This window comes from Ranitomeya variabilis, chromosome 3 (assembly GCF_051348905.1).
Source record: "Ranitomeya variabilis isolate aRanVar5 chromosome 3, aRanVar5.hap1, whole genome shotgun sequence".
Taxonomy (NCBI): domain Eukaryota; kingdom Metazoa; phylum Chordata; class Amphibia; order Anura; family Dendrobatidae; genus Ranitomeya; species Ranitomeya variabilis.
The window spans coordinates 744,693,769-744,707,189 of NC_135234.1; the positions used below are offsets into that span (position 1 = coordinate 744,693,769).

A 13,421-nucleotide genomic window follows, 5' to 3' on the forward strand; every position below is an offset into this window, starting at 1 on the left:
CCCGACGCGGCCAATCCGGCGCGACGAGGATCACTGGTACCCCCTCTGCTCTGATCTTCTTGATGACCCTCGGCAGCAGGGGAAGAGGGGGAAAATGTACGGGAGGCGGAATTGGCGCCAAGGCAAGACCAGGGCGTCCACTCCGAGGGCCCGTGGGTCGAGGGACCGCGCAAAGAATTGTGGAACTTTGTTGTTCATTCTGGATGCCATGAGATCCACATCCGGGGGCCCAGCGATGACAAATCTGCTGGAAAACCTCCGGGTGAAGGGAACACTCGCCGGAAGCGAGACCCTGGCGGCTGAGGAAGTCCGCCGCCCAATTCTCCACACCTGGAATGTGGATCGCTGAGATGGGCGAATGGTTGGACTCGGCCCAACGAAGAATGTGGGACACCTCGAGCATAGCCGTCTTGCTGCGGGTTCCCCCTTGGCGGTTGATGTACGCCACGGCCGTGGCGTTGTCGGACTGGATTCTGACTGGGTGACCAGCCAGAAGATGGTGAAACTGGAACAATGCTAGCCTGATAGCTCGTATTTCCAGGAGATTGATGGGAAGACGGGACTCTCGAGTGGACCACCGTCCTTGAGCTGTGTGATGGTTGAAAACCGCCCCCCAGCCTATGAGGCTGGCATCGGTGGTCACCACCAGCCACTGCACCGGGAGAAAAGACCTTCCTAGGGATAGGGAGGACTTCAGCGTCCACCACCTGAGGGTCTTCCTGACCCGTGGGGACAGGAGGAGTCGGCGGTCGAGGGAGAACGGATTGCCGTCCCATGCCGAGAGCAGCGCAAGTTGTAGGGGACGGAGATGAAATTGCGCGAATGGAACCGCTTCCATGGCAGCTACCATCTGCCCGAGAACGCGCATGATGAATCGAATGGAGTGGGAGACTGGGCGGGAAAGGCCCTGAGCTCCCCGCTGCAAGGCCAAGGCCTTGTCTAGAGGGAGGATGACCAGACTGCGAAAAGTGTCCAGTGTCATCCCAAGAAAAGAGATCCGTTGTGCCGGAACTGGAGAGGATTTTTGGAAGTTTATCTTCCAACCCAGGCGAGAGAGAGTATCCACCGTGAGGGCGACGGACTCCTCGCAGGCTAGGTAAGAAGAACCTTTTATCAGCAGGTCGTCCAGGTACGGCAGTATCACAACTCCCCTGGAATGAAGAATGGCCATGGCAGCCGCCATGACCTTCGTAAAGACTCTGGGAGCGGTGGCGAGACCGAAGGGCAAGGCCACAAATTGGAAGTGTTCTCCGCGAAATGCGAAGCGGAGGAGCTGTTGGTGCGGAGGAAAGATTGGTATGTGCAGGTAAGCATCCTTGATGTTTATGGACGCCAGGAATTCTCCTTTTTCCATAGACGCGACCACAGAACGGAGAGATTCCATTCTGAAGGGTCGGATTTTGACGAATTTGTTTAGGAGTTTGAGGTCTAGGATCGGGCGTAGCGATCCGTCCTTTTTGGGGACCACGAATAGATTTGAATAGAAACCCTTGAATCTTTGTTCTAGGGGGACCGGGATGATGACTCCGTCCCTTTGTAGAGCCCGTATTGCCTAGAGGAACGCTGTGGCCTTTGACTTTTGCGGGCAAGACTGGAAGAAACGCATGGGTGGAGGGGAGGAAAATTCTATTTTGTATCCGGTGGACACCAGTTCCCTGACCCATCCGTCGGAAACGACTGAGAGCCAGGCTTGACGGAACAAGAGAAGGCGTCCGCCTACTTTGTTGGTGCCCTCCGGATGATGCAAGGAGTCATTGGGAGGATCTATGGGATGTGGATCCCTTAGACCCGTGTGGTCTCGGTCTGAGTTTCCAGTTACGGTTTGGTCTGTAAGAGACCTGGGCGCCTCGGCCACCACGCGAACCGCGTCCTGATGCGGAGGCACAGGATGTAGAAGACCAGTTGGCATTTTGACGAAAAGGCCGAAATGGAGGTTGCTGTTGGTACCGAAAAGGCCGGGTAGGCTTTTGCTGGGGGAGAAATTTACTTTTTCCCCCGGTGGCATCCGAGATCATCTGGTCTAATTTTTCTCCAAATAACCGACCGGCCTGGTAAGGCAGGGCTGTCAAAGAACGCCTGGAAGCCGAATCTGCTCGCCAATCCCTGAGCCACAGGGCTCTCCTGATGGAGATTGCATTGGCGGCTGCCTGTGCGGCGCAATTAGCTGCGTCTATTGAGGCGCTGACCATGAAGTCCCCGGCCTGGGCTATCTGGTTAGCCAGATTGATGGCTTCTGGAGATAAGTCACTAACTTGGATGGTCGAGGAAAGTGTCTCGGTCCAAGAGACCATAGCCTTAGCCACCCAAGAGGCGGCAAAGGAAGGGAAGAGAGAGGCTCCTGTGGCCTCAAAGACGGAGCGAGCCAGATAGTCAATCTGGCGGTCAGAGGGGTTCTTAACAGAGGAACCGTCAGAGAGAGACAGGATGGTTTTTGACGCGAGCTGTGACACAGCCGGGTCCACTGAAGGGGACTGCAGCCAGTCCTTGATCAGTTCCCGAGAAAAAGGATATTTGGCCTCGATGGACTTTTGCCCTATGAAGCGTTTATCTGGACGGTCCCTATGTTTTTGTACAAAATCCTTAAACTCAGGGTGAGTGACAAAAACCTTTTGGACACGTTTAGTCTTTTTGAAAGACACCGCGTGTTCGGGTGCGGATACGGAGTCCTCAGTCACCTTCAGGGTCTGGTTGACTGCCTCGATGAGAGAGTCGAGAGACTCTTGGGAGGGAGAGGATTCCTGAAAGTAGGAATTGTCAGACTCATATTCAGAGTCGTTTGGGTAAGGGGAAGGGGACCGGGAAGCAGAGCTTGCGGGCGCTGAAGGACCCGCCGACCTATGATCAGGGGACGAAACGTGAACCCGTTTTCTAGAACCCCGGGTAGAAAGTGACAGGGTACGCCCCCTGCTGGAGGATGGATCGTCTGAATCCTCCGCGGTCTGACTTGGAGGGGGGCCCCGGAGGGAGTCAATTGCCCTAACCAGGGAAGCCACGGACCGTGACAGAGTAGCTGCCCACTCCGGGGGACTAGGCTCTACAGGATCGACGGCTGCGGCCTCGGCGGCGATATCGGCGGCGGCGGGAGGCGGCTGCACAGAGGCTGTGACACAATCCGCACACAGCGGGCTGCTGTAAGCTCGGGGCAGCGCCGTATTGCAAGTGGCACAAACAGTGAAAAACACTGTTTGCTTCTTGTTACTCTTTTTGGTCTCCTTGGATTGAGACATAGTGTCTTTTAGAGACAGAGCGGGGTAGTATGCAGGGAAAGGGTTAAGCTTTCTTGAAGCAGCTTACCCACGATCCTGTGTCTGTGTCCCCGGGGAGGAATGAGCCGTGGCGGTTCTTGGGCTGCAGGTGGATGCGTGGGCCACCTTGCAGAGAAGAAGAAATATGGCCCCCGAGAACTGCAGGGCGCCTTTCGTCCCAGACGAAGGGGGGCGGGGTTTTTGCGGCCGTGGGAGGTACCTGCCCACTGAGGCCTACTCGGGCCGAAAAGCCGGGGACTAAATTTCCGGCCTGCCCGGCGATGTGTGGCGGTGAGGCCGCAAAGGGTGTCGCTGACAGCGCAGGTCCCCGACCGCCGGCGCCTCTCCCCAGGGACTCCCGCAGGTAACGCCGGCGCCCCCCTGAGCTTCGGGGGGCAGGAGGGATGTACTTACAGTGCCCTCCGGTAGCCGGTCCCCCTGACAGCTGTGCGCTGCACTTCCTCCCTTCTTCAAGATCCTCTTCAGCTTACACCTTCTGAAGTGTTGCAGGGCAATGGGATAACCCTGTGCAACGCCATAGTGGGCCTTGTCTTGGGGCCCCCGGAGAGGTACATCAGAGCGGACTCTGTGTGCTCGCCGCAGCAGGGGGGAAGGGAGATCGGGACCAAGTGGTAACCGTCGCCCCGGTAAAATTGGCGTGCTCCAGCGTCGCAGGAGAGGGACGGGGAGGTATACTCGCCGTGCTCGCCTGTTGCTGGTTCGGGGGAGAGCGGGCCCTATAAAAAAAGGAACCGTCGCCCCCTTCACTCCGTTAAATAAAAAATAAAAATTTACAGAAAATTTAAATTAAAATTAAAATAAGAAAATTGGGGTCTAGAAATAGACCCAAGTGCCTCCTACAGACACTAAGCTAGAACTGGGAAATTGTCGCCAGTGAAGGGGTGTATACTGCAGAGGAGGAGTTAATCTTTTTGTTTACTTAGTGTCCTCCTAGTGGCAGCAGCATAACACCCATGGTCCTGTGTCCCCCAATGAGGCGTAGGAGAAAGAGCGCGATAGTAAAATGCGCTACAAGCTCTTCTGTCGGACCGTGAGAAGGAGCTCACTGACGGATTCTCAGTGAGCTCACTCTCCAGCCGGCAATAGACAGTGCAACACAGGCTACAGAAAGCAAATGGTGCAAGGTTTTTAATGAAACAATTGCAAAAAGTAACTCCAACTAAATACATTTATAGTAAGTAATGTGTCCCCAAGTGTGGACAATCCTGCGGTGTTTTAGCCCAGAGCTGCATTAACTATTTTTCCGGCTTCAGAGCTGTACTCTCCCAGCATCCCTTACCTGCTCAATGTCTGGAATACGTGTTCTAGATAATGAGATGTCGTACAGTAGCCGGCTGTATATGAGCCCCAATGATCGGCCACATGACGGTAAGACCCCGTCACACACAGCGACGCTGCAGCGATACAGACAACGATGCTGATCGCTGCAGCGTCGCTGTTTTGTCGCTGGGGAGCTGTCACACAGACAGCTCTCCAGCGACCAACGATGCCGAGGTCCCGGGTAACCAGGGTAAACATCGGGTTACTAAGCCCAGGGCCGCGCTTAGTAACCCGATGTTTACCCTGGTTACCAGCGTAAAAGTAAAAAAAAACAAACAGTGCATGCTTACTTCCGCTGTCTGTCCCTCGGCGTTCTGCTTCTCTGTACTGTGTAAGCACAGCGGCTGGAAAGCAGAGCGATGACGTCACCGCTGTGCTGTGTTTTCCGGCTGGCCGGCGCTCAGAGTGCAGAGAAGCACAGCGCAGAGAAGCACAGCGCCGGGGGACAGACAGCGGAAGGTAAGTATGCACTGTTTGTTTTTTTTTACTTTTGCGCTGGTAACCAGGGTAAACATCGGGTTACTAAGCGTGGCCCTGCGCTTAGTAACCCGATGTTTACCCTGGTTACCAGTGAAGACATCGCTGGATCGGTGTCACACACACCGATTCAGCGATGTCAGCGGGACCTCAACGACCAAAAAACGGTCCAGGCCATTCCGACACGACCAGCGATCTCACAGCAGGGGCCTGATCGCTGGTACGTGTCACACACAGCGAGATCGCTACTGAGGTCGCTGTTGCGTCACAAAACTTGTGACTCAGCAGCGATCTCGCTAGCGATCTCGCTATGTGAGACGGGGCCTTAAGACCCCAGAACAAGGCGCTGCTCTGACTACAGCTCCGGATCACAACCAGATAAGGAACTTCATTAATTGGATGAAGTGTAGGCGGCGGTAGGGGAGGGATTCCCATCCTGGACAGGGCGAGACCCCCTACTGGCGTCATACCACCTGATATAGGTGCAAGGGTCCGCAGCACGAGGAGGGGGCACTCACCAGGACTGCGCCCTCAGCTGCTTCTCTTTGTGTTGTTTTAACTCTTTCAATGCCTCTCGGTGTCTCTTCTCGGCTTTTTCTTTATTTGCAGCATTTTTCATTTCGATCGCCTTCAAATCGGGCTCCTTGACGGGAAGAAGGAAAAAAAAAAAAAAGCTAAATTAAATAAAGATTGACCCCTAACTGACCGGGCGATTTTCCTTTTTTTTTCTCCCACTCTTCCAAGATCCATAATTGTTTTGTTTTTTTTTCTTTTTCTGTCCCTATAGTTGTAGAGCGAATTGTACTTTTGATTGACCCTGTCCAATGTATCATGTGGATGTACTGAAAAATGGGAGAAAAAAAATAAGGAAGTATCCACTCTGTGATGCGCTCAATAGTTGGACACGCTTGCGGGTCACGCAGCGTTCCAGCGAGCGCAGTCGTGCCCTTATATCCAGGAAGGGGATGGAAGCGCTATGCGCCAGTAAGCTTGATTGACATCCGGCATCTCTCCTCCCACCATGACGCTTCATTTAACGATTGGCCGCACGCTTCATAAATAGCCATCCTTCCTCTCACTGGGTCACGCCCCCGGAAGAAGCTTATGGGCGAAACGCGCGTCGGGGCGCACGTGGAAGGACCGGTGGGCTTTTGATCTGTATAGCTGACCCCTTTTGGATACTCCCTTATTGTAAGTATACTGCCGTATATCCGGATTATCCCCTCTATGGTTTTCTGGCACAAGTTGTGGGATATGTGATTCTATGTATGCTTAATAGATATAAGGGATACTGGCTACATGCGGTATTTAGCATATGATAGGGTGGTTACAGCCCCTCACTATATACTATTGTTATAATGAATATCGTATTTATGTGGTGACTATTCTCTACTACTCCTCAATGGTCAGCTATATATATGGATATGTATTTCAGATAAATTTATAATCTTTAGCCGATCTGTTCTATTTCATTTGTTTGGGCACTTTGTTTATTTTATTTTGGGTTTTGTATATTGTTGTATTTTATTGATACTTAATAAAGAGTTAACTTTTTAAAATTTATGTATGGGTCTCTTCATGCGGCAAAGTATATGTAAGTCCGCAAAATGTTTTGATGTCTAGTGGAAGTGCCATTATTGAGAAATTAAGAGGACTAATTTGGTATTCTAATAGGAAATATGGTTCTCCAGGTCAGTACGAGTATGCAGATACCAAACATGCATAGATTTTTTATATATTTAAGTGGTGAAAAAAAAAATTCTGAAATTTGTAAAAAGTAAATAAAATTTAGCGTTTGTCGCCATTTTCTGAGAACTATGTACAGCAAAAATCAGGGTGTCCTATGAACGCCGGCTAAACCTTGGGGATATTGATAATTTCTCAGGTCAGACATTTGTCGGTAATGTGGACAACCCCTTTAATAGTCAGAAAATCGGGTGCCGGATTCATGGAACTGTGCACCAGACAAGGCGTCCCAGCATCAGAATATTCCTGACACAACTGGGAGATCCTCCTCACATGTAAAGCGCCATGGAATAAATGGCGCTATAACAATAAATAATAATAATAATAATAATATTACACCCAAAACTAAAAACACAAAAGCTTCCTTTCCTTCCAGAGCGAAAAATGGCAAATTAATCCCTCGACTACAAAAACAGGATTTAGCCAAAGCCTTAAAAGCGGGAGGAGGAGGAGGAGGATTACTTGTAGCTGCTTCTGCAGGATAAGAGATGAAGAACCAGGAAGAAAAAGAAGACTCATGCTCTCCTGTGTTGAGGAACTACAAGTACCAGCATGGGCAGGATATCGCATCACATTATAATAAGGCCTGATTGGCTTTGTAATATCCATTATAACCCTAATAACCTGCTCCTACACACAGGACTATCCCATCTCTGCCCAGCCCGAGCTGGCTGATAACAGCGCACAATAGCTCACGCTCAGTGACAGTCAGTAGGGGTCCCATTCCATTAGGCTGGGGGTCTCACGTTTTCCTTGGCCTGTCTGTGTCCTTCCCCGATGGCGCTCAGCGTGCGCAGGTAGATCTTCTCCAGGGCTTGTAGCTTCTCAGCCTGGGCGGTTTCCCACTTGGTTCTCAGGTCTTCCGCTAATTGCTGCAGCTGCTGATCTCTTCTTTCCTTAACATCTTGGCGGATCTGCTGAGCGATGAACTTCTCCTGCTCCCTGACCTAGAAAGACAGTTAGGGGGTTAAAGCCGAACGGCACTGGGAGGGGTCCGAGCTCTGAGAGCCCTAGAATATCTACTATATCTCGCATGTACCAAAGTGCACACATTAGGGCAGCCTCCCTCTAGGGCAGCAGTGTACCCGTTCAGGCAGCCTCCCTCCAGGGCAGCCGAGTACCGGCCCAGGCAGCCACCCTCCAGGGCAGCCGAGTACCGGCCCAGGCAGCCACCCTCCAGGGCAGCAGAGTACCGGCCCAGGCAGCCTCCCTCCAGGGCAGCAGAGTACCGGCCCAGGCAGCCTCCCTCCAGGGCAGCAGAGTACCGGCCCAGGCAGCCTCCCTCCAGGGCAGCAGAGTACCGGCCCAGGCAGCCTCCCTCCAGGGCAGCAGAGTACCGGCCCAGGCAGCCTCCCTCCAGGGCAGCAGAGTACCGGCCCAGGCAGCCTCCCTCCAGGGCAGCAGAGTACCGGCCCAGGCAGCCTCCCTCCAGGGCAGCAGAGTACCGGCCCAGGCAGCCTCCCTCCAGGGCAGCAGAGTACCGGCCCAGGCAGCCTCCCTCCAGGGCAGCAGAGTACCGGCCCAGGCAGCCTCCCTCCAGGGCAGCAGAGTACCGGCCCAGGCAGCCAAGTACCCGCCCAGACAGCCTCCATCCAGGGCAGCCGAGTACCCGCCCAGACAGCCTCCCTCCAGGGCAGCCGAGTACCCGACCAGACAGCCTCCCTCCAGGGCAGCAGAGTACCCGACCAGACAGCCTCCCTCCAGGGCAGCAGAGTACCCGACCAGACAGCCTCCCTCCAGGGCAGCAGAGTACCCGACCAGACAGCCTCCCTCCAGGGCAGCAGAGTACCCGACCAGACAGCCTCCCTCCAGGGCAGCAGAGTACCCGACCAGACAGCCTCCCTCCAGGGCAGCAGAGTACCCGACCAGACAGCCTCCCTCCAGGGCAGCAGAGTACCCGACCAGACAGCCTCCCTCCAGGGCAGCAGAGTACCCGACCAGACAGCCTCCCTCCAGGGCAGCAGAGTACCCGACCAGACAGCCTCCCTCCAGGGCAGCAGAGTACCCGACCAGACAGCCTCCCTCCAGGGCAGCAGAGTACCCGACCAGACAGCCTCCCTCCAGGGCAGCAGAGTACCCGACCAGACAGCCTCCCTCCAGGGCAGCAGAGTACCCGACCAGACAGCCTCCCTCCAGGGCAGCAGAGTACCCGACCAGACAGCCTCCCTCCAGGGCAGCAGAGTACCCGACCAGACAGCCTCCCTTCAGGGCAGCAGAGTACCCGACCAGACAGCCTCCCTCCAGGGCAGCAGAGTACCCGACCAGACAGCTTCCCTCCAGGGCAGCCGAGTACCCGACCAGACAGCCTCCCTCCAGGGCAGCTGAGTACCCGCCCAGGCAACCTCCCTACAGGGCAGCCGTGTACACGCCCAGACAGCCTCCCTCCAGCGCACACGGCGTAGCCACACATGCAGTCCCCCTACAGGGGAGGAATGTACCTGTGCACGCAGCCTCCCTCCGGCGCACACGGTGTACCCACACACGCAGCCTCCCTCAAGCGCAGTTACAGAACTCCAAACATCTCAAGTAAAACCACATCTCTGCATGTTGTCAGCGGCTGGAAAGTCTCCGGCCGATGATCGTCCCTTCACCTGCTGCAGGCGCAGCTTCCTCCTCCTCTCCCGTTCTTGCTGTATTATGGACATCTCCTCGTTTGGGCTCAGCCGCAGGGCGCTCACTTTGGCCACCTTCCTCTTCATGGTGCCGGTGGACATCAGACATCGGTCCCCTGTGCTGTGAAATAGGTAATCATATCACATGTGCTTTTACTAGAATTGAGGCGCTAAGAACGTCCCCCTCTGATTATAAAAGTAAATCACCCCACTGTATAACAACTGGCCCAGTAATGTGCCTTTGGTCATGGACATCTTTGGGGAGACATTTTTATTTTTTACATACAAAAATTATTTTTAGCCCCAATTGCATGCATGTATTTGGGTTTCATTAAAAATATTACACTATTTGTCTTCTACAGCCTTCGTGTTGCTCTGTCTACTGCTGACTGTAGACTGGGTTAACTGAGCATCTGTTAGCGAGCTCCTTCTGACAGTGGTTTTATCTCTTATCTTCCTCCTTCCGATTCTGTCCCTTCCTAGCTCTAATTTTCAGTTGTCTCTGAGCTAGTGGGTATAGAATAGCTGCTATGTCGTCTACCATACATGTGAGGGACTCCTGCTCTCCTGTCTCTATGGAGCACATGTTCAGAAGCAGCAGCATGGAGAGCATTATACAGCAGAACTGAGCAGTGTAGCTGTGAATCCAGCTCTGAAAGCAGCAGCACGGTCTCTGTGTGTATGTGCCTTTCTTCCTCACTTTGCTCCATAGACAGCAACAAGCAGAGCAACTCACCTCATTGTGTTGATTTTTTTTAACAAAGGTGGATTTTTGCAGTTTTTCAACATGCATGAAAAGTTTAGAAGAGGGGGAGAAGAAGTAGTGCCGGCTCATAAGTGGAGAAATAAGCTGATTTATCTGATAAGATATATTACATAGATTCTTATATTTTCTCCTTCTATTGATAGATGCAGATTTTGATAAAACGACACCAAAAAGGGTGCTTAAACCTCTGCCAGGGCCAACAACATATATTTTACAGGGAGTCTGTCAGCAGGGTATTGCCAAGTAATCTGAGAACAGCATGATGTAGGGGCTGAGACCCTGATTCCAGCAATGTGTCACATGCTGGGTTACTTGGTGCAGTTGTGATACAATCAGTGTTTTGTTCTGAAGATCTAGCGGTGCTCTGAATGCTGAGCTGTGTATGACCCCCGGCCACACCCCCGATTGGCCGCTTCCTGTGAGCACTGTGCTAATCAGTGCTGGGGGTGTGGCTGGACCAGGAGGCACCAGACACCTAGTCCTCTAGTGATAATCTCCTGCTGATAAAACACTGATTTTATTAAAGCTACAACAAGCAGTGATACATCGCTGGAATCAGGGTCTCTGTCTCTACATCGTGCTGCTCTCAGATTACATAGCAAAAACCTGTTGACAGATTCACTTTAAAGGGGCTGTCCTTTACTGGACAAAGCGTTGAACCGTGGATTGGCTGCAGCCTTTCAGTATTCCATCAGAGTGTACTACAGGAGACTGCAGCCGGTCACTGGGGGAAGAGCTTAGAGATGGCAGCGGTGTTTCCACCAATCCAGAAGGTATGTACATTTTATGCCCCAGCTATTGAGAAGGGTTTGTCCAGTTGTTGGCTCTTTTGTTGCATGTGCTCAGGTATGGAGAGGTGATCACATCTGCCATCATTGGAAGTCAATGGCGCGGCTTCGGGAGCAATAGGAAGGGGTACGGGAAGCCCCCCCCCCCCTGAAGAATGTGGTCACATGATAACGGCCTCACTGTTTACATGTTGCCACGGTAACCAGGAGAGATGCCGATGTTATTCCTTCTATTGGGGGGTGCAGGTGGTGACACAATGTGGCAATATTCCAAACCCCCTCCTTATACCTCTGCTGTGTGATGTAACACAACCACAACAGTTTGCAAAATGCTACTTTTTTTTTTTTTTTAGGGGCTTTGCTTGTCACCTACAAAAGTAGGATCTCTGCAGATTCAATAGGGGGGGGACTACAAGCTCCAGCGTTCTGCAGCTGGGACTTGTAGTTTCACAAAATCGGGAAAGACCAGGCAATAATTGACAATAGACCTTGCCCCCCCCCCCCCCAAAAAAAAAAGAAAAGTAAGTAGAAACAACTCCCCCAAAAATAAAACTATCCCATGCAGTTCCTGTATTTGGCCACAGGGGGGAGGTATATACATAACACACTATTACTCCCTACACACAGCACCGGGCGCTTCCATACCTGGTCCCAGCTGCCGACTGCTGCTCGCCGTAACATCCACTGGAGACTGGATGGCTGTTTTCCGCTTCACAAACCGTCACTTCCGCTCTTCAAAACAAACCGCCAATGCCCGAGCCGAGCGGCGGGAAGTGTACGCAGGCGCAGAGAGAGAGAGCGGAGAGCTTGGAGGACGAAAGGGGAGGGGCTGCTAAGGACTGCCAGAGCCGTGTAAGGGCAAGCCACGCCCACTTTGTGCTCCAGGTGCCGGTTGTTGCTCTATGCCTATTACCATAGAGTTGACAACGAAGGCCAGAAGGGAATTGCGCATGCGTATTAGTAGCGCCGCGCATGCGTTGTGAGAGCGGACACGTGATTTTCGTCACTTCTCAGCCTTCACATTATTAATTTATTAATTAATGTATTTATTTTTAAGATGTTTATTTTAAATGAGGGGGGGAGTGGGTCATTTGAATTTTTTTTATATATATATATATATATATATATATATATATATATATATATATATCTCATAAAAGTTTTTATTTTATTTTTTTCATTTTCTAGCCTCTTTAGGGGGGACTTGAACCAGCGATCATCTAGATCATATAGTCAAAAAAAGATAAGTTTTAAAAAATATATAAAATTGAAATCACCCCCTTTTCCTACATTAAAAAAAAAAAATTGATATTGCCGCATCCATAAAAGTAATATAAAAATAATAAAATATGAAAAAAAAATATAAAAATATAAAATTAATTAACTCGTAAAGTAAATGCTGTAACGCAAAAAAAAAAAAAAAAAAAAAAGCCACAATTGTGTTTTTTTTTTTCCGGTCACCGCTTCTTCCTAAAAAAAAAAAAAAATGCAATAAAAAGTGATTCATAATGTTACATGTAAAACCATCAGCTCAGGGCACAAAAAACTAAGCCCTGACACAGCTCTCAATGGAAAAATAAAGACCCCATTGGTGTCAGAAAATGCCGACACAAACAAAAATATTTTTGGACAAAAGTCTGAAATTTTTAGACCACTCAAAAAAAAAAAAAAAAACTCGCACGTTAACGTTAGGAAACTCCGAATTTAGCAGAAGGACAAGCAGCAAAATAAGGAAATAGGAGGAGATAATAGGATTCCACCAGGAGGTGGCAGCAGAGATCAGATAACGGTGCAGCTTACACCTGTCATGTCCAGGTTGTGTAAATTCTGGGGCTCAGTGGTCCCTGCAGTCTGGGTGTCAGGAATCAGACCCCCCCCCCAATCCTCTATACTAGGAATACTCGTCTGTGTGTAATGTCTGGTAATTAAGCATCAGATTCTGTGCGGCTCAATGGGTACTCCGAGCATGAGGGACAATCACTCATTATTTATAGACCCTGACCCTACCCTGAATAAATAATATATCACTCAGACCTTGCAGGGCTGAGAACGTGGACAAAATGGTCTCTGTAACCATTAGGCCGGGGTCACACCACACAGAAATACGGATGGGTGAGAGGCGCAAAAACGACGCATTACACTCGGACCAATGTTTCTCTACGGGGCAGCTCCTATCGGCCATATATTTCTCTGCTGTATTTTACGGGCTAAGAAAATCGCAGAATGCTGCGTTTGTCAGCGTATTTCTCCAAAAATGCTCCAATGAAAGTCTATGGGGGCGAGAAAAATACTGATTACACACAGACCATGCGTGTGACTTGCGAGAAATACGCAGCGGTGTTCTCTAGAAAAGCCGGCAATTCAGCGCGGTGTACAGTAAAATCACACTGACAGACTAGAATAGGTAGAATAAATGTGCACACATGGAATAGGTACAGTACAGACC

At 51.1% G+C, this 13,421-nt stretch overlaps 1 protein-coding gene across 2 annotated transcripts in view; it reads right to left on the reverse strand.

Annotated features, from left to right (window-relative positions):
• The window catches only part of LOC143817271 (uncharacterized), a 63,194-nt gene extending 51,369 nt beyond the window's left edge, over positions 1-11,825 (reverse strand). Inside the window, exons 1-4 of one of the 2 annotated variants that reach the window (XM_077298529.1) lie at positions 11,621-11,825; positions 9,401-9,542; positions 7,556-7,756; positions 5,582-5,706 (exon numbers count right to left, since the gene is read on the reverse strand). In XM_077298529.1, coding sequence (XP_077154644.1) covers positions 5,582-5,706; positions 7,556-7,756; positions 9,401-9,523 — 449 coding nt within the window. In that variant the 5' untranslated portion in view covers positions 9,524-9,542; positions 11,621-11,825. The remainder of the gene's footprint in view (positions 1-5,581; positions 5,707-7,555; positions 7,757-9,400; positions 9,543-11,620) is intronic. The other variant, XM_077298528.1, reaches the window with a different exon arrangement.
• Between the last annotated feature and the right edge of the window lie 1,596 nt (positions 11,826-13,421).